Source organism: Pongo abelii, chromosome X, assembly GCF_028885655.2.
Source record: "Pongo abelii isolate AG06213 chromosome X, NHGRI_mPonAbe1-v2.0_pri, whole genome shotgun sequence".
NCBI lineage: Eukaryota > Metazoa > Chordata > Mammalia > Primates > Hominidae > Pongo > Pongo abelii.
Window position 1 is genome coordinate 115288311 of NC_072008.2, and position 26363 is coordinate 115314673.

Sequence of the window (26363 nt, forward strand, 5' to 3'; positions counted from 1 at the left end):
CTACTGGGTATCTACCCAGAGGAAAAGAAGTCATTATGTGAAAAAGATACTTGTACACGCATGTTTATAGCAGCACAATTTGCAATTGCAAAAATATTGAACCAGCCCAAATGCCCATCAATCAACGAGTGGATAAAGAAATTGTTGTGTGTGTGTGTGTTTGTATATATATATGATATATGCATATATATATGATATATATGTATATATATCTAATGATATATATGTATATATATCTATTGATATATATGTGTGTGTATATATATATCACATCATATATATACATATATTTATATATATGATGGAATACTACTCAGCCATGAAAAGGAATGAATTAATGGCATTTGCAGCAACCTGGATGGAACTAGAGACTATTATTCTAAGTGAAGTAGCTTAGGAATGGAAAACTAAACATCGTATGTTCTCACTCATAAGTGGGAGTGTTCTCACTCATAAGTTATGAGGATGCAAAGGCATAAGAATGATACAAAGGACTTTGGGGACTTGGGGGAAAGGGTGGGGGGGCGAGAGATAAACGACTACAAATTGGGTTCAGTGTATACTGCTTAGGTGATGGGTGCACCAAAATCTCACAAATTGCCACTAAAGAACTTATTCATGTAACCAAATACCACCTGCTCCCCCCAAAAAACTATGGAAATAAATTTTTTAAAGAAATTAAGTCTATGAAAAGAAAAAAGGACAATCTTAGTAGCTGTAGTGGGAGATGATGGTAGCTTGGACCAGGATAGTAAAAATCGAGAAAGAGAAGGACATTGGAACTTCAAGGAAAATGGAGAAGCTTTGATGTATGGGTGGTAGGAAGTGAATTAACCAATGAAGTATAATGGAATTATGAGGTAGTAGTAAGGGACATTTAACTATAAGAAACCATGAATTTATAGTGGACACAATATACTTTGTTGCATAACTTTCTGCTACAATATTTGGCTGTTCAAGTGCAAGCACAAAGAAAGTTAAGAGTTGGGATCATACAGAACTAGAGTTTTGCAAGTGTGTCTGACCAAAAAGACAGAAATATTAATAAGAACATGTTCAAATGATAGATTATAGAATCTGAATTGGACAATAAAGTAAATAAAACAAGGGCTTGTGAGTTTGGAGAAAGCAGAGGTCAGTAGACTGGAAGACCTGCTATAGTCAAATATAGGCACAGTTGGGATAAAAGGAGGTTGAAATCAGAGAGTGTGATGAATTCATTATTTGGGAGGTGAAGCACTTCCTTTTTTTCTTTTTTTGAGACGGAGTCTCGCTCTGTCGCCCAGGCTGGAGTTCAGTGGCGTGATCTCGGCTCACTGCAAGCTCCGCCTCCCGGGTTCACGCCATTCTCCTGTCTCAGCCTCCTGAGTAACTGGGACTGCAGGCACTGGCCACCACGCCTGGCTAATTTTTTTGTATTTTTAGTAGAGAGGGGGTTTCACCATGTTAGCCAGGATGGTCTCGATCACCTGACCTTGTGATCCACCCGCCTCGGTCTCCCAAAGTGCTGGGATTACAGGCGTGAGCCACCGCGCCCGGCCAGGTGAAGTATTTTCAGTAGCAGTTATAGAAGATTGAAAAGCAGAAGGTATTAATATAATGGTAGCAGTGTTGGCCAAAGTAGAATGGAAGAGAAGATTATTAGGATGATATGGCAAAGAATGAAATAGTCAAGATATATAGCTGTCCACAGTCCATGTCCAATTGATGTCATCAGCATAACAGCAGGTCTTGGAGTAGAGAGGAGGACCATGATCCATATCCCAAAATATTCAATAAATTAGGGGTAGTGAACATGGAGAGTAGATGGAAGTAACAGGAGGTGTAGAAGATGCTAAAACAGAGAGTGTCATTAGCCTCAAAAGCTTGTGAGTGTGTTTAACAAAGGCAAGAGGATTATTGTTTGGGAAGCATCATCAGTAAGCAAGGGATACAATTTCATCACATGGTCATGATTTTGAGGTACTGAGGCATAATAACAGCCACCACTGGAGAAGAAATGGCTACAGGGAAGATAATATTCTCAATAGAGGCTCTAGAATGGCCCCAAATATTTTTTCACAAAGTAAACACTTGGTTTCACAGCAACTGCAGTTTCTTCCTCTTCACATTTCTTAAAGAAAGAGATACTCTCTAACAACTGAGAATTTCCTTTAAAGAACTCCAGGATACTTTCCATTTGCCGTTAGAGGAGTACAGGGAATATGCCAATCAGTTCCACATTATGGGGAAGAACATGAGACTAAGAGATACAGCCTAATTTTTCTATACACAATTTTGCAGAAGTTGTGATCTTAAAAGATGCTGAAAATTATCAGCTCTGCGGCCTTCTGACTCCAGTTGTTTGTTTTTCAAGGACATCCATCCCATTGTGCACTGCTCCTTTCTATATCTGGCTCACAAAGATCTGCTTTCCATCTGGATCCTGGTACCCAGCCCTAACGTTTTAAGGTCATGAATACACATAAGTAGTCAAGGCAGTGCTGGACTCACAGTAACAGTATGATCAGATCCACCTCCAGCTTCAAAAAAGCATTCAACTAAAAAGCATTAAAGCACGTCTACATGGTAAACTCTAGAAAATCCTGGCTTTCTCTCTAAGTTTGAGTTACACTCTATACCTGACATGGCCACACAAGTCAGTGAAGGAAACACATAAAGAGATGTCATGAGGATAATGGGAAGGTAGTTTTTTCACTGTCAGAGAAGGAAATTACAAATACGGAAAAGTTAAAAAAAAAAAAAACAGAATTAACCCTGTGGCACTGGATTGGAATTAGAGAGTTTAGTATGAATTTATGGTTTTAGATAGACAGATTGATTGATATGAATATTATAGATACTAATTGAATAAAATAAAACCCATATATGCACACTGATATAAATAAATGAATGAATAAATAAGTGAGGAAGAAGAGAAGATTCTTATAATAAGATGTCAACCAGTAAATGCAGAAACAATGATGGAATATGACATTTATCAATGGATGTCAAAATTATTGGGTAAAACTTTGATGAAGAACAGGATATTTACATAGATTAAAGTATCTCCCCCAGTGTTATATATTAATTACAATGAGATAAAAACAGTTACTCTCCAGTGGAGGAACTTGGCAGACACCACCTAAATTAAGTAATCAGGTTAACAGCACCAATAATGGGATGATCAACATCATCCTGATAAAGTGCCTCCTGATAAAGTGCACTGAAAAAGACACATAACTTCTGTAGTATTCCGGCTGAAGATGCATAGTCTAAATCGATCTTGAGGAACACAGGCAAACTAAAATTGAGGGTCAGTCCATGAAATAATTGATCTGAATTCATCAAAAGTATCAAGATGAAGAAAAACAAAGAAAATCAGAGAAACTGTTACAGATTAAAAGCAACTAAAAAGATATGACAGCAAACTAAATGTGTGAGTCTGGATTGGAAACTGACCTGTGGGAATATTAGCTGTATTGTATAAGACCATTAGTAAAATTAGAATATGGGAAGTAGTTTAGATAATAATATTGCAGCGATGTTAAATTTTCTGATTTTGATCATTATACTGTAGTGTTTTTAGGAAGTACACACTGAAGTGTTTAGAGGTAAAAGGGCATAGGGTCTACAATTTACTCTCAAATGGCTCAGAAAAATAATGCGCATAAATATATAAATAGATAATAAAAAGCAACTAGACAAAATGTAAACAATTGCTGAATGTTTGAATTATTATTAAAGCTTTATGTAGGTTTGAAATTATGTCAAAATTAAAAGCTACCCCAAAAAAGACGTCATGGACACACTCTACCTTGGGTCAATACTTCTAGTGTATCAGCTGTCTCAGATTTGGACTGTTTTGGCACCATAATTTGGATCTAGATTTCTGTGTAGCATCCTGGATTACCAAACCAGTGTAGAATTGCCTATTTTAGTTCTGACCTTGATCTCCCTTCTGGACTCATGTCTCATTATCTTGCCTTCATCTCCAGGCATTACAATCACGTGTAAGAAAAATACCAAATTGGCTGGGCACGGTGGCTCACACCTGTAATCCCAGCACTTTGGGAGGCTGAGGTGGGCGGATCACCTGAGGTCAGGAGTTTGAGACCAGCCTGACCAACATGGTGAAACCCTGTCTCTACTAAAAATACAAAATATTAGCCAGGCGTGGTGGTGGGTGCCTGTAATCCCATCCACTCAGGAGTCTGAGGCAGGAGAATCGCCTTGAACCCGGGAGGTGGAGGTTGCAGTGAGCTGAGATTGCGCCATCGTACTCCAGCCTGGGCAACGAGAGCGAAATTCCAGCTCAAAAAAAAAAAAAAGAAAGAAAGAAAGAAAAATACCAAATCATAACATCTCTTCCTAACCTATAGGACATGTCCTATCTTCCACAGGCCACATATCTTCCATTTCCTTTGTTTTCTCACTTGTTCAGGGCTCTGGAAGTAGTAGTTGCCTCATTCAGATTTGTTGGAATGATTTGAAATTGCTCACTTCATAAATGTAGAGCAATCTATGATTGCCTTTTAAAATCCCACTTTCAAGAACCTGAAGGGACCCAAGATAGTATTCACAAGTCTTGTATGGACTCAGTCCAAGGAGGAGCCAAGATTTTAAAATGGCTTAGGAAGGATCATCAGTATCCCTGCCTTATCTACAGGCTGCTTTCTTAAGCAAGCCATCCAAGGACTCCTTGAACATAATTAGTGGGATTAGGGAAATAACCACTTTTCAAATAGAAATTACCAGGTGACTGGAAAATGAAGATTTGGAATGATGATGGGATATTCACTTGATAATAATCATAATAGCTACCACTTGATAAAGAAGCTATGCGCCAGGAAATGCGCAAGATGCTTTACGTGTATTGTCTCTTAAAATCCTCATCCAACCTAAAGGGTAGACATTAATATAACCCTTTTATAAATAAGGAAACTAAGGCTTAGGGAGTTTAGATGACTTGCCTGTAATACAGCTCTTACATGGTAGAGCTGAGATTTGAATGCTTCATATCTCTTTGACTCCAGAGCACATACCTTTGCCATTGCATGATATGATCATACCAACCCATTAGCAACCCTGCAGTTCCCTTCACTGATTTGTTCAGGGGTCTTCCTAAACAGCTCTGATGTTAGTTACTTTGGAGAACAGATTTATTTTAGTGAGAATTTACATAAATGAAGGTTTCTCATACCATTTCGAACACATCACTTGCTCTTGATTTGATGGACTTAACGTCTCCAAAATCTCCAGGGGAGAACTTTTTCAGCCACACCCAATCACCCTAGAAAGAAAAGGAGGAGAATTAATAGTGATGAAACTTAGTTGCCAGCAGTTTTAGAAAAATGTCCCTTCCACATAAAGAGTTTATACCTATAGCAGCAATCCAAATAAACATTTTCCTTCTCTCCCACCCTCCACCTCACAGACATTCTGTATTCTGAGCTGAAACGAGGTCATGCACAGAAGTTAAACTTAAAAATTACAGTTACTCAAGACAGGGAAACAATTGCAAGTATGTAGATTCCAGAAACAGAATGATACCACTCTTTGCAAAGCCTTCTTAACTAACTGCAGGAAGTGCTAGGTCATTTCACTTTTTCATAGCTAAGTGATGTAGCACCAGGTTCCCCGCGATTAATGGCGATAGTAGTTGCAATTCCCACTGCCTTGAGGCGTCTGTGGAGGGAAATGTGGGGTGGGAGATGTAGTGCAGCAAATGTTTCCTGCATTTACCTTGATCCATTTTTCTCTCGTGGGACAGGCCATTTGTGTGTATATGGAAGGGGGGTTGTCTTATGCTTTAGTCATAATCCAGTTGGCTTAAATCTAGATTAAATATTTTTTATTTGAATGCTCAATGTACTACCATAGTAATGTCAGTAATCTAGAGTCTTCCAAAAGTCTATTTCTGACTTATTAAGTAAAAAACTGCTATTTTAAGGTTTCTGTCAAGTTAAAAACAACTATTTCATTGTTTTCACTTCAACACCAGCGCCTGATAGATAACCTTTTTCTATGTGCATAGCCTCAAGGATTCATCAGTCATAAAGCCCTATTTAGTTTCCGTCCAACCCAAATTGTTTTAAAAAAAATATCAATATAGATTCTTTTTTCTCCATAATAGTAATAATGCCTTAAATTTGCACAATGCTCTCTACTCTTCAAAGTGCTTTCACATCCATTACCTATAGCCTGGAGATTCCATTTCGGGCTGCACCAACTTGTCATCAAGTAGAGATAATAAAGCAGAGGGCACTTGCAGTCAAATTCCAAAAATAAGAGTGTAACCGGGCCGGGCGCGGTGGCTCACGCCTGTAATCCTAGCACTTTGGGAGGCTGAGGTGGGTGGATCGCGAGGTCAGGAGATCGAGATCATCCTGGCTAACATGGTGAAACCTCATCTCTACTAAAAATACAAAAAATCAGCCGGGCGTGGCGGCGGGCGCCTGTAGTCTCAGCTACTCAGGAGGCTGAGGCAGGAGAATGGCGTGAACCTGGGAGGCGGAGCTTGCAGTCAGCGGAGATGGCGCCACTGCACTCCAGACTGGGCGACAGAGCTAGACTCCGTCTCAAAACAGAAAAAAAAAAAGAGAGAGAGAATGGCGTGAACCTGGGAGGCGGAGCTTGCCGTGAGCGGAGATGGCGCCACTGCACTCTAGCCTGAGCGACAGAGCTAGACTCTGTCTAAAAAAAAAAAAAGAGTGTAACCACTCTCTTATTAAGGAATATATCCGGCTATGGCACTGCATCTGGAAACCTGCCAGAGGCAAAGGCTAATGGAAGCTGCAGGCTTCTGAGTTACCTGCCAGCACTTTGTATTAGCATTTACTAGCCAAGGAGCTCAAAGTCCTTTAAGAAATGGCCCTCAGAGACCTTCAGCAGCTGGAAAAAAAATAAAAATAAAAAATAAAAACTGCACTGGCCAGGCTCAGTGCCCAGAGAGTTCAGAAGGGTAGTCCCAGATCAGTGCCTGCCTGCAGCAGAATGGTCAAAGCATTTGATCCAGTAAATCTCCAAGTGTGGTCCCTGGACCAGCTGCATCAGCATCACCTGGAAACTGGTCAGAAAGGCCAATTCTCAAGCTCCACCCGACACTTAACGAAGTCAGAAATCGTAGTAGGGTGAGGTCCAGCAATCTGTGTTTTAACAAGCCCTCCACGCGACTCTAATACAGGTGAAAGTTTGTGACCCACCATCCCAGCCTTTGCCTTTTCCTCGTATTTATGGAACTCTCCTCACTCATACTCTCTTCATTTACCTCTTACTAAGTTTCTTTCATCAAAATCTGCTCTCAGTCAGGGATCTAAAACTCATTCACAGAAGTCAGGAGGGCCTGACACAAGCTTGAAGTTTTACCTTTCAGAGAACTTTGCCCTTTAGCGGGACCAAAGGCTAAATATTAAGCTGAAAGAATAAAACTCTAACTGAAAATTTATGGAATCAGCCAATGTATAGGAAAGACTGGTGAACAAAAAAGCCTTCCCAGCACCTTTGCAGCTGTGTTACTGAGCCCATGGTCACTGCTAGCCACTATGGCACCTTTGTGCTAGTTAGAAAGGGTATTTTCTCTCAAATTTAAAAAATCTTAACTTTGTGAGTATATTATCATACAGCCTGTGGCAGCCCTGTGATGTTAGGCAGCACACCCTGGCTGTATACATACAAGTACCATACTCTCATTTATGGACACATCCCCCAGACACCAGGGAGCACATTCCACTAGCAGCATGGATGCTCTGCACATCACCAAATTCTATCTGCCCAGTGAGGCCTCTTTGTCAGCTGTGGAGTCAGACTTTAGGAGTGGGGGTGAGAAGTCGAAATTGGTCCTCTGAGAATATTAGGCAGGAGAGAAAAGCAACCTCAAGAAACTTCTGGAACATAGTCAAGATAGTACATACCCAGCTACACATGAGTTTACCAGTGACGGTGTATGTGCATAGCTGGGAGTGCCAGTATAGATGTAGATGTGAGAAGGCTCTTCTACCACCTCATTCCAGAACTAGGCTGGGAAGCCAGAATCTCTGTGCCCACTTTGGTACCACTCACACATAAGTTGGCATATGTTACAATGTGAATATTACCCTCTTAGATGTAGTTCCCTTTTGCAGTACACAACCTGAACATCTGTACTCGCAGTCCTGACTCTGCCTCACACCTGGTACCCGATACCTTCTTCCTAGAGCCAGCCCTATTGCAAACATGGGCTAGCCTTCTGTCTGGCTTATTAAGTGCCACGAGCAGCTAAGCAGAGCTTTTTCATGCCAAATCAACAACTATGAGAGCTGGAAAGGGTCATAGGTATCCATACCACAATCCCTTCATATTTTGATAAAGAAACTGAAAACTTAAGAGATTAAGTGACTGTCCCAAGGTCAGAAAACTAGGTAGTAACAGAGCCGCAAATTGACCCAAGGTCTTCCATCTCCTACTTTGTTGCTCTTTCCTCTCGTTGGGCTTTCTTTGGTTTGGGAGATTTGTGTGTGTTTGTTTTAAGATTTAAATAATTCTCACAAACTTTGTGAGCAAATTTTTTATTGAGTCTGTGTGCGTTCTACTTCATGAATAATGAAGAAAAGGGAGGAAATGGGCAAGTTTTATCTTCACCACACATGCACTATTTGTTTTGTTTTTTTCTTTTAAGAGAGAATGATAAAATACTTCACTCATCACTCACTTTTTAATTAAGAGCAAGAAACATCAAACTCTATTCACTAAACTTTTTAGAAGTAATTTAAAGTCCATCAGTTTTGAACTAAAGCCATGGTGTATTAATAAGGGGAAAGAGCACTAGATCCTAGACCTGGCTCTGCTTCAAACTCAAGGGTGGCCTTAGAACAGCCACTCAATCTGCCTGAGCCTCAGTTTCCTCACTGATAAAGCTGGACTTACTAGATGATTTCTGGACTTACTAGATGATTTTTTAGCTCTGATGATCTGCGATTCTGTGATAAGAAAGAAAAGATGGTTGACGGAAGGGAGGGGGCAGGGAGAGAGCTACAAGGAATATAGAATGTGAGAAGACAGAAAAAATGCTCTAAGAAAGAGAGATGAAAGGAGAGAGAGAAAGATGAGACAAAGAGGAAAACACAGGGAGAAGCAAAGAGGAAAAAGTAGTCAGAAAATGAAGAGGGAAGATGAATTCAGTGGGTTCTCTCTGAATGTGTCAGGGTTACACTGCTGCCCACCACACCCCATCTCACCCAGACTGTAACTATTAGAGCAGATCACGACATGTCCCCACTGCATCTGCCATTCACAGCTCTTTCTGCCTGGCAGTTAGCTCATCTGGCTTTCCTTTCACATTTCAAAGGCTATCTGTGAAATAAGGGCTGATTTTCCCACACAATTCCAAAGGTTATGCATCTGTGTGTACAATAAAAGTGTGAATTTGTGTAAGTGTAGTACAGCGTGATGGCATGTCCTAGAGAAACCTGTCTTTTGCTATATCTGCTACTCCGGGCACCTTATCTGGAAATTCCAGGTCTTCCAATGACAATTCTTATGAAAACTTGATTTATTTTAAACAGCAACTAGACAATGAGTCTTCTTTAAAACATTCCTAATAGAGTACTGTTTCAGAAGACACACTACTTCTTTGTTTCATCTGTTAATTTGATTGGCTTATGTTCCCTCTTTGAGTCCTCTTTAACCTCTTTAGTCAGTCCTCTTTAGTCAGGCCAGTTTTCTAGCCTCAGCTGCCTTCCTTCACACCCTGCCATCGGCCTAATATTGACTTTACCGTGTAGGTATTATTCTCATAACACCCTCCTTTTGTAAAAATAATATCCCCATTTGGCCTATACCATTTAGAAATACTCATGATCTGACTGACCAATAGTCATTCTTGGAACTAACTTAGCTCTCTGCCTCCTTCCAAAATGAGAAAAGATCTGACAGACTCTTAAAAGCCAGTTACATACAGATGTTTATTTTTTCCCCTTCTCAATTCTACACTATAACCTTCCAGCCCCACCAAGTAAAACATACCACAATTTAACACATAAATTATTCCACAGAATCAGAGAATTATAGCATATTCAGCCAGAAAAGGCCTTAAAGCTCTGTTAGACCAGCAGTTCTCAACCCAGGCTGCACATATCAGAGAACTTTAAAAAAATACCAATACCTGGCCCCACTTCATGCCAACTGAATCAGAATTGCTGAGGGTGGGGCCTGGGAGCAGGTATTTCTTAAATTTCCCCAAGGAGATTCCAGTAAGCAACCAAGATTGAGAACTTAGTTCAACCCTTCATTTTACAGATAAAAACCAAGTTTATGGAGATTTACTTCAGAATCCCAGAGGTGTCAATACATTTCTAAAGCCATCAGCTCATTCCATTTGACATTCAAAGCCATCTGATTACCCTATCTTAGGTCTTTGAGAGAGTAGAGCTGATAATTCCCCAATACCTCAAGTTTACATTTGAAGCGGTTCTCCTCTTTGATTGAATTAAGTCCAAGGCAAGATCCAGAGGTTTCCTGCCACTAATTTAAGTCAAAGCCCTCACATAGACTGAACAAATATACACCATGCCAATGTTGGTGTTGAAGGCCTATAGTCCATTTGTGCTGCTATAACAGAATTCCTATGACTGGGTAATTTATAAAGAGAGGAATATATTTCTCACAGTTCTGGAGGCTGGGATGTCCAAGATCAAGGTACCAGCAGGTCTGGTGGTCTGGTGAGGTCTGTTGTCTGCTTTCAGGATGATGCCTTGTTGCTGCATTCTCTCCCAAGAGGAGGAACACTATGTCTTCACATGGCAGAATACAGAATAGCAAGCTAGCTGAAGGCTGCATTAAGCCTCTTTTATAAAAGCCTTAATATCATTCACAAAGGAGAAGCCCTTGTGGCCTAATTACCTCTTAATGTCCTCACATCTTAATATCATCACATCAATCTGTGAAATCAAACAAATCATGTGCTTCCGAAATACAATGGTGGGATATGCACAAGATAAACATTTCTATTCCAAAAGTGAGAAGTAGGCAAGAAGAAAGAGGTAGCAGGTCCAAAGTAAGTCCAAAATCCAACAAAACAAACAACATTAAGTCTTAAGTCTTGAGAATAATCTTTGACTCCATGTTCCAATTCCCAGACACACTGGGGTGGGTGTTGGGCCCCCAAGGCCCCAGTGGATTCCACCTTCATGGCTTAGCTGGGTGCAACCCAGGCCACAGCTCTCACAGGTTGCAGTCAGTATGACTGCAGCTCTCCCAGACTGGCATTGCATTCTGGTGGCTTTACAGGTCTGGGGTGTCAAGGGTGGCCATGTCCCAAAGCCCCACTAAGCATTGTGCTAGTGGAGGATCTTTGTGGTGGCCCTGACTCCACAGTTCCGCTGAGTATTGCACGAGTGAGGACTCTTTGTGGTGGCCCAGACCCCACAATTCCACTGGGTATTGTTCTAGTGGGGACTCTCTGCAGTGGCCCTGCCTCTGTGGCAAGTCTGTGCCTGGGTCCTGAAGCTGTACAAGACATCCTTTGAAATCTAGATGGATGTATCCATGCCTCCATACCTCTTGCACTCTGAGAGCCTGCAAAGTTGGCACCGCGTGGATACTACCAAGATTTATGGCTTGCATCTTCCAGAGCAGTAGGCCAAGCCACACCTTGGATCAGCTGAGTCACAACTGGGAAGGCCAAAGAGCCCTGCACTGAAATACGGGAAGCAGAGATTTGAGTCAGCCCCAGGCGGCAAGCCCTGGGATCTCAAAGGTGCCCTGGACAGCATCAGTGTCCTGGGCCTCTACTTTGAAACCAGTTCGACCCTCAAGGCCCCGGCACTCTGGGCCTGTAATGGGCATGACAGCTTTGAAGATCCCTAAAATGTCTTTGGGGTCATTCTCCCATTCTCCCGTCATCTTGATGAATAGCATCTGGCTTCCTCCTATCCATACCAATCTCCTTATCAAAACTTTTTTTTTTTTTTTTTTTTTTTGTCACACCCTTGGTTTTCTCTCCCAAACATACTTTTTCATTCTTCACATGGCAAGGCTGAGAATTTTACAACTCTATATGTTCTGTTTCCCTTGTTTTTTTTTTTTTTTAAATACATTCGGTCTTTAAGTCATTTCTCACTTTTTGCATCTTACTATAAGCAGTTAAGAAAAGCCATTCAGCACCCTGAATGCTTTGCTGCCTAGAGATTTCTTCCATCAAAAATCCTCATTCATTGCTCATGAATTCTACCTTCCACAGGGTCCTAGAACATGGACATAATTCAGCCAAGTTCTTTGCCAATTTATAAAAAGAATGGCTTCTTTTCCAACTTTGTTCCTCATTTCCATCTAAGACTTCCTCAAAATGGTCTTTAACGTACATATTTTTACCAGTGTGGTCATTCTGTTCATGACCACTTAAGTAATCTCTAAGAAGAATCAGGCTTTCCATACAGTTCATCTCTTCTTCCAAATCCTCACCAGAATTTCCCTTAGCACTCCACTCACAGCAATCAAGACTTTTTCCAGCATTCCCTTCAAAAGTGTTCCAGCCTCTCCCCATTACCCAGTTCCAAAGCCACTTCCACAGTTTTAGGTATTTTTTTGTAACAACCCACTGCTCTGGTACCAATTTCTGTCTTAGTCTGTTAGTATTGGGTAATTTATAAAGATCAGAAAATTATTTTTTACAGTTCTGAAGGATGGGATGTCCAAGATCAAGGTGCCAACAAGTTTGGTTGTCTAGTGAGGGCTGCTCTCTGCTACCAAGATGGTGCCTTGTTGCTGCACCCTCCAGAAGGGAGGAATGCTGTGTCCTCCCAGAGCAGAAGGTGGAAGGGCAAATTAGCCAAACACTGCATGAAGCCTCTTCTATAAGGGCTTTAATTCCATTGATGAGAGAGGAGCCTTCATGGCCTAATCACCTTCTAAAGGGCCCATCTCTTTATACCATCACATTGGCCATTAAGTTTCAACACCTGAATTTTGAGAGGGACACATTCAAACCATAGTAAGGTCCCTGTCAATTATTTATCTAATAGAGAAGAGTATTCACTTGAAAAATCCAATGTGGTTGACAATCTAAAAACTCATTCTGTCCTGTTTTGGACTTTCTTTGTAGTTACTGTTGAAGTTGAGAGTGTTTGCTGCTCTTGGGAGTATCTTCAAACAAAACAAGGAAACCACACTGAGAAGGCTTCACTTAGAAGGAACAGAAAGGCAGTCTAGTTTCCCTTTTACCCCCTGCTTAACTCATTCCTGCTGAGAAGAAACAGTTCATCTCTCTGATGCAAGATTTGTTCTGGTTGCCAAATTCTAGTATCTTAGATCAGGTGGTACAGGGTGGCCTCTTAAAGCTTGAAAGACAGAAACCTCAGTGGAATAAAAAGGATTTCTATTTTCAGCAGCAGAAAGTAACCTGTTACTCCAAGAGGCAGAACAGGTGAAGAAAAATAAATAACTGAATAAATTTTAAAGTCTCAATATCAGAGGATAACAAGTACAGGAAGAACAACTAGAATTTGAAGAGAATGGTACCCCAAACCCTGCTGTGCACGTGCATGTCTCTAGACATCTCATTACAAACAATAGACTCAGGGAGTCATTTCTTCTATTGTTATCTATATATCTTCTGGAGTGACAGACACATTTAAATGTTCGGGTCTCAAGAACTTTTTTCTACATGCATAGTAAATACATGGAGTTGAAAGATCAGTCAAGTTATAAATAAGTAGATTTGTTGCTGAGGAAAATAATTGCCAAGAATGTCAACCAAACAAGTCCATAAGCAAACACAGACACCAAACTGGAAAGACTTGCCAAAAGCCCCAGTATTTTTACCCAAAGACTAATTACTAAATCATTGCCTCATTTTAAAATCCAAGAAAGCAGTAGATTAGACAGCTGTTGAATATCTTACCTCATAAATCGCTATGTTGGAGTTTTCATAGGTAGCTGGAGTTAGACTCCCTGAAGAAAAGGAGAGTCTTGGGGACCTCCCACTTTGGACCTCTGAGGTAATCTGGAAGCTTACACTGGCACGACTTCCTCTCTGTGAAAGGATTAGGAAAGAAAAGTTATGACCAAAATACTCATGATCTGGCACAGAGCTTATCTGAATTTTCTTTTTTATTCCTAAGAAAATAATCATATGAGTTGAACCCTGTAAACATGAGATTGATTCATTTTCCCTATCCTTCTGAACTTTTTTTTTTTAGTTCAGGGTTGGTACCTTGTTTAACCACCATGTAGCACCAAAAAATTATAAAGGTGCTTCTACCTCCTAGAGAGGATTAAAATTACAGATGGGGGCAAGAAAGAATGCCAGTCATAATTTAATCTGGGACCCTCACTTTATAGCAAAAAAGTAAGACCAAAAAAAAAAGATGAAATAAGTTTCCTAATATCATACAGCTAGTCAATTATTTAGTTACAAGATTATTGTTTGTAAAAATCTAAGGTTTAAAAAAAAATCTATAGCAGACCTAGGACAGCATCCCACCTTGCTGACTCTCAGGAGTGGCTCTTTTTGTGATACTATGCTGAATGGCATCCTTCTTTGTGCAGATAAGATTAATGGCAGAGGGTATCCCAGAAAGCAATAATAGTAGAGAGTGAGCAGATCACATGCCTATGTATAATTTATGAGTCTGATGCTTAAATAGGCCAAATTCTCTATTCCTTGATTTTTGAACTTGCACACATAAGTCTGGTAGGAAAGGGCTGGGAACTGCACAGTTGAATGACAAGAGGAAGAGTTACCTGCAATCTGTGTTAACCTTTAAAATTGAACCTCTATATCTTCAATTGAACCAGTAGACTTATTTCACATGAAGACATATAAATCAACAGGTTCCTCATATTCTCCATACCTCCAAATGTGCCTTTCTTAGAATTAAAGCAATCCAGAGCTAGCAGTTACATTTTGGTATTGTCTAGGAGTTCCCCTACCCTCAACTCCAACATCCTTATTTTATAATTAGGAAACAAAGACCTAGAGAGGTACATAGGGACTGGGACAAGAATCTTGGTATTATATTTTCTGGTCCTGTGCTCTCTCTACAACTACATTATGCTTTATTTTACTTTGCTTGCCAATAAAAATTAATCTTAACTACTTCCCAACACTCTACCCCTTAATAGTCTCTGATCAACTAAAGATTATACCTTAATAGTCTTTGATCAACTAAAGATTACACCTGAGTTAGCCCAGAGTTAAGCTCCTTCTATGAAGACTATCACGAAGTTCCAAGACAGCGGTAAACTCTACCCAGCCCCCAATGTGCTGAAATCTCAACAGCTCAAAATTCAGACAAGATGTAAAACTTGACTCTTCACATAACCCCTGTATCAACCTGAACACTCCCCAACAGAACAAGGTCAGGGAGGAATCTACTTCCCTTTCATTCTTTATTTTCATATCTCAGCAGGAGTACCTAGATCTGTATATTGAGATATAGACCTCTCCATGAAGGGCAAAGGAGAAAGCGAGAGAATTGCCAAAATCCACACACATTTTGACTTCAGATTCATTTTCTTCTAAAAACTTCCTTTCCTAACCTGACTTCTCCTGACCTGCCAATTTTTCTAGACGGAATTAATTTTATATTCACTAAGAGTTTACACTTTCAGACATTCCGTTTGGATGGAATTCTTGGCTTGGCTTCTTGACTGATTAGGCACAGCCAGCTGCAAGTTTGTGACTACACAGCAATTAAGGAAAATGTATGCTTCCCCTATCTTTTCCCATCAGAACCTCCGATACAAGCCAAATACCAAAAGGGATCTGGAGGCCAAGAGCTATGTTCTTCTAGGGTAATGCCATCCTTTTCCACCTGGGCCAAAATAGTAAAAATAAAACAATTTATTTATTTTTATTTACAAAAGAACATTCCCTACTATAAGGCTACCCATCCCTTATAACAGTATACCAATCCCTTAGTAACAGTAATAGCCCTGTTACTATTCATTTTTCTCACTCATGTGGTGAAAAGTGATGACTTTTTATTCTCATGTCAAAATTTATGCACAAGTGAAAAAAAACTATCATGGTGAGCAAGATTTTAAAGCCCTAGGTACTTTGTTTACCTGAAGGTAGCACTGCTCAGCTATTTATGGTAATTTTGTGAGGCCTGGTATGCTTTAGTCACCCAAATATGGTTTATGTCCCAGTACAAATAAGAGGAGGCATAGGTGGAGGTCTTATAGACTACACTGGGCTATTGAAAGCCTATACAAATAAAAGCCTCGTTCAGTCCAAAATTGAGCTATGTGTATCATTTTGATATGTTAGAGCTAAAACATCTAGGCAATTGATATGAACTGTCATTTTGACATGGATACCACCAAAGAAGTGGGGATTTTACAAATAGGTTTATTGCTTTTGACTGAAACTTTACTATATTTTGCTACATTTAGACAATAACTTCTAGTCATCTACTTTTACTACTAAGCATCAATTTCTTGATAAAACATCTTGTCACAAAAGTGAATACTTTTTTCTTAGTATTGGGTTATATATTAGGATTGCTTCATAGCTTGTATTTCAACATCTATACTTTCTACTTAAGGCAGGAAATTTTATACAAGGCATATTGAGTATGGCAAATCCAGACAAATTCCACTACTATGAGTCCTAGGGTCCTTTGGTGTCTCCAAAAATGGGGACTAACATCAACAAATTTTTATGTCACAAGGGTGGAGTGTAGGCTTCAGCCACAGTGATAGTTTTGGCTTTCAGCAATACGTTTCCAGGAACACAATATCAACCTTACAAAAAGATCTGATGATTTAAACAAGTAAGAATTACGGTTATAATTGAAAATTAAATCTAACAGCTGAACAATTAATTTCACTCCAACTGCTCAGGGTAGTACCATGTAAATCCATTCTCACCCAGCCAACTAATTAAATAGACCTTTCAATTTCACATTCAGGCAGAAGAGCAGTTTGGTCACTGAGACAACAATTAATTCTCAAATCTGGCACAGTTGTGTAGCAAGAGTAAACGGCACATGAAGACAATATAATGTATTTGTATACTCTTCCTACATCCACTACCGTACTATAAATTACAGACTAGTGTCTTTACTGTGGCCACATATACTAGCACAAGAAGACACACTAGCTAGCTTTGACAGTACTCTTCCCTACATATTCTCTTCTCCAAGCTTCTGTTTTTACTGTTTCCTCTGCCTAGGACGCCTTGCCTATGGAACCAGACAGGTAATATAAAGACGTGAAATATGCTGAGTATAAGACAATATAGAGTGGTGGGAATTGTATCAAACTGCAAAGAACATGCCTTTTCCACAAAACGCAACTACTACTGAGTTATAGCCGATTGTCATGATGAGATCCAAGGTTGACAGATCTTCCAACTTTTAAAGAAAACTCAGAAATCCAGATTTTTATATGTAATTTCACAATTTCAAAATTCTGGCTTTTTTTTAAATAACTGTGAGGGTGAAACAAAGGTGGTTACCAGTTTGTAACCTAAACAAACCCTATCATTCCTTCATTGGACTCAGTTTTTGTGTTGAATTTCTGAAAGCCTCCCTCCACTGATATGCCTCCTCTGAAGTCCTACCACATTCTAGTTTCTTCGTACAACATGGTGCTCATCGCCTCTCTTGTGTGGTATGATTTGTCTCTCTAACTTAACTGTAATCCTCTTGAAATCTGGGACTACATGTCATCTTTCACAAGGCCTAGCCCCAGGGGTAGGACATAGTAGCACACCTTTAATGAAGATCACCAATTACATTACAATCAAAACCAGAGAAGATCTTTTGGTGGAATCCAATTCTTTCACTAGTTGATTAATTCACCAAACCTTTACAAGCACCTACTATATTATAAGCATTATGTCAGGCTAACATTTTAAAAAATATATTGTTGCCCTTGAAGAAATAGCCATCAAATGTTGAGTCCAAATAAACAAAGAACTACATAAAGTCAAAGCTAAACTATTGCTCAAAGTGCACTGCATTCACTTCCACAACACTGTTCTAAGGCTGCACGATGTAATAAAAGTGTAACATGAGCCATATATGTAATTTTAAGTTTTCTAGTAGTCACAATTAATAAACAAAAGGAAATAGGTATCCCAGGGATGAAGCCCACTTGATCACAGTGGATAAGCTTTTTGATGTGCTGCTGGATTCGGTTTGGGACATATCTTAAAATAATAAGAGCTATTTATGACAAACCCACAGCCAATATCGTACTGAATGGGCAAAAACTGGAAGCATTCCCTTTGAAAACTGGCACAAGACAGGGATGCCCTCTCTCACCACTCCTATTCAACATAGTGATTGAAGTTCTGTCCAGGGCAATCAGGCAGGAGAAAGAAATAAAGGGTATTCAATTAGGAAAAGGGGAAGTCAAATTGTCCCTGTTTGCAGATGACATGATTGTATATTTAGAAAACCCCATCATCTCAGCCCAAAATCTCCTTAAGCTGATAAGCAACTTCAGCAGTCTCAGGATACAAAATCAATGTGCAAAAATCACAAGCATTCCTATACACCAATAACAGACAAACAGAAAGCCAAATCATGAGTGAACTCCCATTCACAATTGCTTCAAAGAAAATAAAATACCTAGGAATCCAACTTACAAGGGATGTGAAGGACCTCTTCAAGGAGAATTACAAACCACTGCAACGAAATAAAAGAGGACACAAACAAATGGAAGAACATTCCAGGCTCATGGATAGGAAGACTCAATATCATGAAAATGGCCATACTGCCCAAGGTAATTTACAGATTCAGTGCCATCCCCATCAAGCTACCAATGACTTTCTTCACAGAATTGGAAAAAACTACTTTAAAGTTCATATGGAACCAAAAAGGAGCCCGCATTGCCAAGACAATACTAAGCCAAAAGAACAAAGCTGGAGGCATCATGCTACCTGACTTCAAACTGTACTACAAGGCTACAGTAACCAAAACAGCATGGTACTGGTACCAAAACAGAGATATAGACCAATGGAACACAACAGAGCCCCCAGAAATAATACTACACATCTACAACCATCTGATCTTTGACAAACCTGACAAAATCAAGAAATGGGGAAAGGATTCCCTATTTAATAAATGGTGCTGGGAAAACTGGCTAGTCATATGTAGAAAGCTGAAACTGGATCCCTTCCTTACACCTTATACAAAAATTAATTCAAGATGGATTAAAGACTTAAATGTCAGACCTAAAACCATAAAAACCCTAGAAGAAAACCTAGGCAATACCATTCAGGACATAGGCATGGGAAAGGACTTCATGACTAAAACACCAAAAGCAATGGTAACAAAAGCCAAAATACACAAATGGGATCTAATTAAACTAAAGAGCTTCTGCACAGCAAAAGAAACTACCATCAGAGTGAACAGGCAACCTACAAAATGGGAGAAAATTTCTGCAATCTACCCATCTGACAAAGGGGTAATATCCAGAATCTACAAAGAACTTAAACAAATTTACAAGAAAAAATCAAACAATCCCATCAAAAAGTGGGCGAAGGATATGAACAGACACTTCTCAAAAGAAGACATTTATGCAGCCAACAGGCACATGAAAAAATGCTCATCATCACCAGCCATCAGAGAAATGCAAATCAAAACCACAATGAGATACCATCTCACACCGGTTAGAATGGTGATCATTAAAAAGTCAGGAAACAACAGGTGCTGGAGAGGATGTGGAGAAATAGGAACACTTTTACACCATTGGTGGGATGTAAACTAGTTCTACCATTGTGGAAGACAGTGTGGCGATTCCCCAAGGATCTAGAACTAGAAATACCATTTGACCCAGCCATCCCATTACTGGGTATATACCCAAAGGATTATAAATCATGCTGCTATAAAGACACATGCACATGTATGTTTATTGTGGCACTATTCACAATAGCAAAGACTTGGAACCAACCCAAATGTCCATCAATGATAGACTGGATTAAGAAAATGTGGCACATATACACCACGGAATACTATGCAGCCATAAAAAAGGATGAGTTCATGTCCTTTGTAGGGACACGGATGAAGCTGGAAACCATCATTCTCAGCAAACTATTGCAAGGACAGAAAACCAAACACCGCATGTTCTCACTCATAGGTGGGAATTGAACAATGAGAACACTTGGAAACAGGGTGGGGAACATCACACACCAGGGCCTGTTGTGGGGTGGGGGGAAGGGGAGGGATAGCATTAGGAGATATACCTAATGTAAATGACGAGTTAATGGGTGCAGCACACCAACATGGTACATGTATACATATGTAACAAACCTGCACATTATGCACATGTACCCTAGAACTTAAAGTATAATAAAAAATAAATAAATAAATAAATAAATAAACAGGTAAAATTAACTTTAATAATATACTTTAACCCAATATATCTAAAATATTTAATTTTGACATTTAATTAACATTTTTAATTTTTTAAATATTTTTTTAAAATTTAATAAGATATTTTACATGTTTTTATACTGTTTTCTAAACCCACTGAGTACTTTACTCTTATAACACATCACAATTCAGACTAGCCACACATCAAGTGCTCAGTAATTATCTGTGGCTTGTGGCTGCCATATTGGACAGGGCAGCAAAAGAAGAGGATACGCCTTACCTTACTGCCAAAGTGGGGATTGATAAATGTTACATCCTCCAAAGTCAGTAGAATTCTACTGGGTCCTTTGATCAACTGGATTTTATTTATACGACGCCTAAAACAAACATGAAATCAGAAGGTCACAAGGGACTGGGTGTTTTGGCAAAGCCAGGGTTAATTTGCCCTAAGATAGCACTTAAAGAATATACAAGGTATACAAGGTAATTGGGAGGATAATCACACATGGATTTTTACCATAGTACGCACAGGAAAAGAAGGAAGCAACCCTGGCCCGCACAACTTGCAATTACAAAGACCAAAAGAGAAAAATCAAAATGCTCTTGAAGAGGCATCAAAAGAGAGGTGCGAAGGTTCTGCATGGGAATGGTATCTCAGGCTAATAAAATGGTGATCCCACATCAAGGACACATTCAAAACAACACCTCTGAATACATTTAAGGAACTCAACACCCTTTCTCACATGCCATAGTATTTATCCTAATAACACCAGGGCCAAGAATCATTAATCTCCATTTTATAGACAAAAACACATTAGAGAAACAAAACAAAATTGAGCAAATTGGCATGAGATCTCCTAGCCTGAGGCAGAGCTGGAACTTGAATCCTTGCTCCCTGGCTGTGGGCCCAGATTTCTGCCCGTAAGACACTTGTCTTGTAAAGTTGCATCTACGTGTTGCCAAAGCAACAGGTTGAAAAGTGGAAAAATTCAATCAGTTGGTTGCTTTGTCTACATGATTCCAAACAAGTAGGCTGACTGAGTTTTTTTCTTTTACTGAATTGGTCTCTTGTCTGAGCATTACAGACACAGTTTAAACCTGATTCTCTCTAAACATGCCCATTAATTTGTAGTGAATGTCATTATTTTCTACAAGTCAATTACTAGACATATAGGAGTTTATGATGTGTATTCACACAGTCAGGTAGGTCTGACTGGGTAACTTGAAGACTTGGAGGGAATCTTGATTAGTCGGTATGCTCGTTTTGTTGTTTTGTCTTGGGGGCTCTGACAGCTACAATTTGGCTTTGCTTTTTCCATAACCCCATAATGGTTACTCTGTGGAATGCGTTAAAGCCAAGAGCCATGGTGGAGAAAACCACCACTGAATCAAAATGCTTCGTCAAGTTGCTTTAAGGAAAAGTTTACAATGTCACTGTAGCTTTAAGTATCAGCAACTCAGTTTTTCTCAGTGATTCCACTGGTTTGTAAACAAACAATTAACGTGTTTCTAATTGTCTGCCAACAAATATGTCCCTTATCACTGTGGGAGCTGCTGCCCTGCAGAGAAAATTAAAAGAGCCCTGTAGTGGATTCTTGGGTAGAGCACATGAATCTTTTGGCAAAGTAAAGCATCACTCCCTAACTGATCTGTTTCATATGTGTAGTGAATTGTCTTAAAACAGGCACACCTGCAAAAATAATCATGCTACAGAGTACACTCTAGTAGAAAGCAAACTGGACTCCCAATCCAGAGACCTGGGGTGTGGTGCAGATTCTGTCATTAATTAGCCAGGTCCAGGTGACCTTGGATAAATAATTTATCCTCTTCATGGCTCAGTGTCCTCATCTATCTAGCAGGATAATAGTCCTTGCATTACCTGCTTTATAGAGTTGTTTTGAAAATCAAATCAGATAATGTATGTGAAAGTGTTCTGAAAAGCATAAAGCATTATGAAAGCATGAGGGCTCATTATTATCATTATCATCATTCGTATAACAAAGCACGGGAGAGCTTCATAGAAAGGCGATGCAATCTGGTTCCAGAGGAGTAGGGAGAAAGGAGGAGTTCAAAGAATCCTTTGTTTTGGGGTGGTTGGGTTCTTTGCATGTCTTTCTTTCTGAAAAAAAAACTTAAACAATCAAAACATACAGAAAAGGAAGGAACAGAGAGTTACTCTCCTGCAAGTAATCACCGTCTATTACAGAATCTCATCAGCCGCTCAGCTCTTCTGATTGCAGCCGTGGTGGGCAGAGAGAGGGAGGAAGGCAGCAAAGAGGGGGCATCTTTTGTGCTTTGTTAGCTGAAGAACCAAGGACCAAGTGGGTCTGGGAAATGATGTACCTCTTTCCCATCTCTGAGTTTTCTGTGACCACTTGAAGTACGAATTGTCTCAAACTCATTTTCCTCTCCAATCATTTTCCTCTCTAATCATGTCCCTCTCCAATAATTTTCCTCTCCAATCTTTGCCCTTCAGCCCACAAGCTTCAAACAAACCCCTCCCCGCTGTTTTTGTTTTTTTCTTTTTTCCTTCCTTTTCCAAGAATTGCAGACCAGGCTCACTCAAAGCCCAAAGAACCAGTCCACACAGTGGGAAAGACCAGTGAAAACTGTCAGTTGGGGGGTTGACGAGTAACATAAACAGCTGAGTGACTCCATTTCCCACATTGCCATGGGATGTTTTGGCATTAGGTAGACAGAGTCTGTTACTCCTCAAATCTCTCCAGAGAGGGAAGCTTTTTGATTGGATAGAGTTTATTTTTGCTAAGAATCTAATGATGTTAATTAAATACTTTATTCTTTGGCAGCAGCTAAGTTAAAGATATTAAATTTCTGTTCTTAGCAGGAATATGTCCCAGTTACAGAAATTAAAAGAAAAACTTCCTTTGAACTAGTGTCTTTATCAAGTGTTTTAACAATTCATAAGCTACCTACAACTCTGCGTGACTTTATCAAATTTCCAATACTGGGGAAATTGGATAATAGAAGTTTTCACAGCTATGCCAACATTTTAAACACTAAGAGTAACACCTGTTATGGTTTCAATCCAGGATTTCATAGACTTATTAAAATATCAGAGCTGGGAGAGCTCTTAAACATCACCTAATCCAATTTCTTCATTGCACAAATGAGAAAATTCCGGCCAAGAAAGGTTAGGGGGCTTACCCAAGGTCACACAGCTATTTAATACACTATAGAAATTTTTTCTTACAACTCACCAAAACAGCCTCACCCCATTCCCTACCAATCTACACCATGTTGTTGTCAGGACCACCCTTACTAAGAGGTGACAATGATGTGGTTTGCAGGGTGGCAATAGGAAAATGGGATGGTAATAATTTATTTTATTTTTCACTTTCCCCCAATTGTTCTAGTATGGAGAGGGTCCAAGTGTTAAAATGCAAAGTTTATAGGAAAGAGGTGTCATGTTAGGCCATCTTCAGCCACTTATCCCTGATTCTGAAGTAGCTCATTAGATTATTTGGTCATGTACTAAGGGATCTGAGAGACGAAGACAAAACTTCATGATAATAAAGATGTTGATGATTAGACAGGATAACTTTTGCCCAAGGAAGCAAGATGGTAGAAATCTAGAATGTGATACCCTGGACAAAAGGCATGAGTATCAAAGTGAAGATCCTGAGCTTCCAACAATCAGCAAGAGAGTTCCTTGTGTCTGGGAAGGGGTTGAGATTTTACCATTTATTGAGCACCTACTATGAGTCGCATACTGTTCTAGGTGCTTTACTTATTTTAGTTTACTTAATCCCCATTATAATCCTATGAGCTCATACCATTATTCCTAGAGCTTGGATTCTAGCAAAATCTGCCTAATTCTTGGAATTCATTAAAATATCTCAATTCCATTCCCTATCATCACATATCATTTGGGCAAGGAGATGGTTATAGGAGACTCTGCTAGGAGAAAGGAGAACAACGATAGGGAGTAGACAGGCCCTAAAGTACTAGTTCTCTTATTTCACCATTGTGTTGAGAGCCAGATCTATTCACAGGCAACAACACTGACAACACAGCTGAGGAAGTTATTCTTGGCATCATGAAAACACTTCACTCTAAATGGGGCCTGTAGGAATGGTAAACCACTGTGGAAAAAAGAAAATCAGTGGGTCATGTAATGAGGCAATTGTACTGAAACAGGACTTCCTGGAAATCAATATTAACAAGGCTAATATGGGCTTGTATTTTTTATATACAAAAAGAACAAAAAATGTACCTTATACAGTAAGCAAATCCATTAATAGACAGCAGGGCTATAAGCAAAGTAAGGCAGACCATCATGGCAAAGGCAGGGTCGATGCCTGCAGAGAGTGAGAGGAAGAGGAAGAATGGCATTATCAGAGAGAGGCAGTAAATAAAGGGCACCACAGAGTGACTCCTCATGCTTTCTGGTGACTCTAATATCAAGCCACATCTACCTAACCTAATTCCATTTTTTCTCAGCACAGTCTGTCTTGTTGACTTTATGGACACAGAAAGCAATTTCACTGTTCTGAAGCAAAACCACTAACCACTCTGACAATAACAAATCACATGAATTAAGGCTGACCAGAGTGTTTCTTTGGAGGAAAAAGTCCACAAATGGAAAACTTTGAGTACCTTAATTTAAGTTGGACAGCAATAGAGTTCTTGAGAATAAATATGTTATCTCACCTGTGAAAGTTAAGTATTATCTTGCCTTCATAAAATAAAAGGCCTTTTTAATTCACCTGAGCCCATATGAGTTATAGATGAAAAACATGGTACTTCTCCTTCAAGGGTGAGGGTAAGTCTGGTTTTGATAATTAGTGTTTTCATCAGAATGTAAATTAGCCTCCATAAAATCTAAATATTTGGATAGATTAGTAAGGTTTTTTAGGGAAATATGATGTGAGTGAAGAGGTAGTTGGGTATATCATGCTAAAGCAAAGTAGAAATCAAAGCCCCTTTCAAATAGATGCATTTGGTTTTAAAAGTGTATGGTATACAGTTGCATAATAATAATATGGGTCCTTCCAATGATCCCCTCTGGCTCTCAGAGATTTGACAAAGTTTCCCCTCTTCCACAAGCTAGAGGAGTTCCACCAGTCAATCAAACGGCAAGTATTTACTGGATACCTACTGTGTTGGGCAGTTGGGCAGCATACAAATTATTAGCTAGGGTCCCTACCCTCAACAAGCAATATATTTGGGAGTGGAAGTGGAGACACAATTAGTACACAAGAAACAATTGAAAAGCAATTTTGTGCTAAGCTGTGAGGTACAGACTTTTACTTCAATGGGAGTTCAGAGAGGAGAGAGTATAGATACGGTATTTCTGTGGTGGGACCTGATTGGCAGGATTTGGAAACATCAAGGGATGGATAGGGGACCTTGAAAGCAGGAGAAACAATCATAGGTCATAGCCTACAAAAGAGCAAGAAGAAGGCTAATGTCTTCCTCTTTTTAGAGTAAGCTCTTTGGGAAAGAGTGGGATTCTTTTTAAAAAGAGTGGTGGGGAGGCTTTTAAATTTTGGATGGTTATTCAAGGCTGCAAAGTACCTCTCATTGTTCTTATTATTTTAAATTAACTAGATAGAGTGCCAAGAAGTGTTTGTCACTCGAATGCAAATGACTGATTTTATGAGTGTTTCAATATTAAAATATGCCTTCTCCTAAAGAGGTTCCCTTGTAACCCAAGCTGAGCCAAATTGACTACTAGTGATTTTCCATTCCTTACCTCCATGGCAGATCTTCCGTTCTGCAAACCAGCATTTTGCATCTGCTCTAGGGGGCCTGCCACCAGGGAAGTGAATAGGGGTCCCTCCAAAACGTAGCAGCTCCATTTCCATGTCCACAGTGTAGGTGCTATGGAGTTCCCATTCTTTCCAGTTGGTGTCCAGGATTACATATTCTGAAATTCCATTTCCATTTGAATCTGTCCTTATCAACTGGTTGAATCCATAGAACTGCATGTTTCTGGAATGCTGAACCAGGCTGGCAGCACCAGCCTGTCCATTTTCTTTCATAGCATTATTCATGGCTTGTGCGATAAAGTAAATTGAATTGTAGATGGTTCCAAACAACGGTGAAACCTATTTT

General features: G+C 39.6%; 1 protein-coding gene across 2 annotated transcripts in view; it reads right to left on the reverse strand.

Moving 5' to 3' along the window:
• The window catches only part of GUCY2F (guanylate cyclase 2F, retinal), a 115048-nt gene that overhangs the window by 60338 nt on the left and 28347 nt on the right, over positions 1-26363 (reverse strand). For both annotated transcript variants that reach the window (XM_002832020.4, XM_054544957.1), the window contains 5 exons: positions 26002-26356; positions 24520-24604; positions 20566-20662; positions 13856-13987; positions 5183-5272 (listed from right to left, as the gene is read on the reverse strand). In XM_002832020.4, the coding sequence (XP_002832066.3) occupies positions 5183-5272; positions 13856-13987; positions 20566-20662; positions 24520-24604; positions 26002-26356 (759 nt within the window). The remainder of the gene's footprint in view (positions 1-5182; positions 5273-13855; positions 13988-20565; positions 20663-24519; positions 24605-26001; positions 26357-26363) is intronic.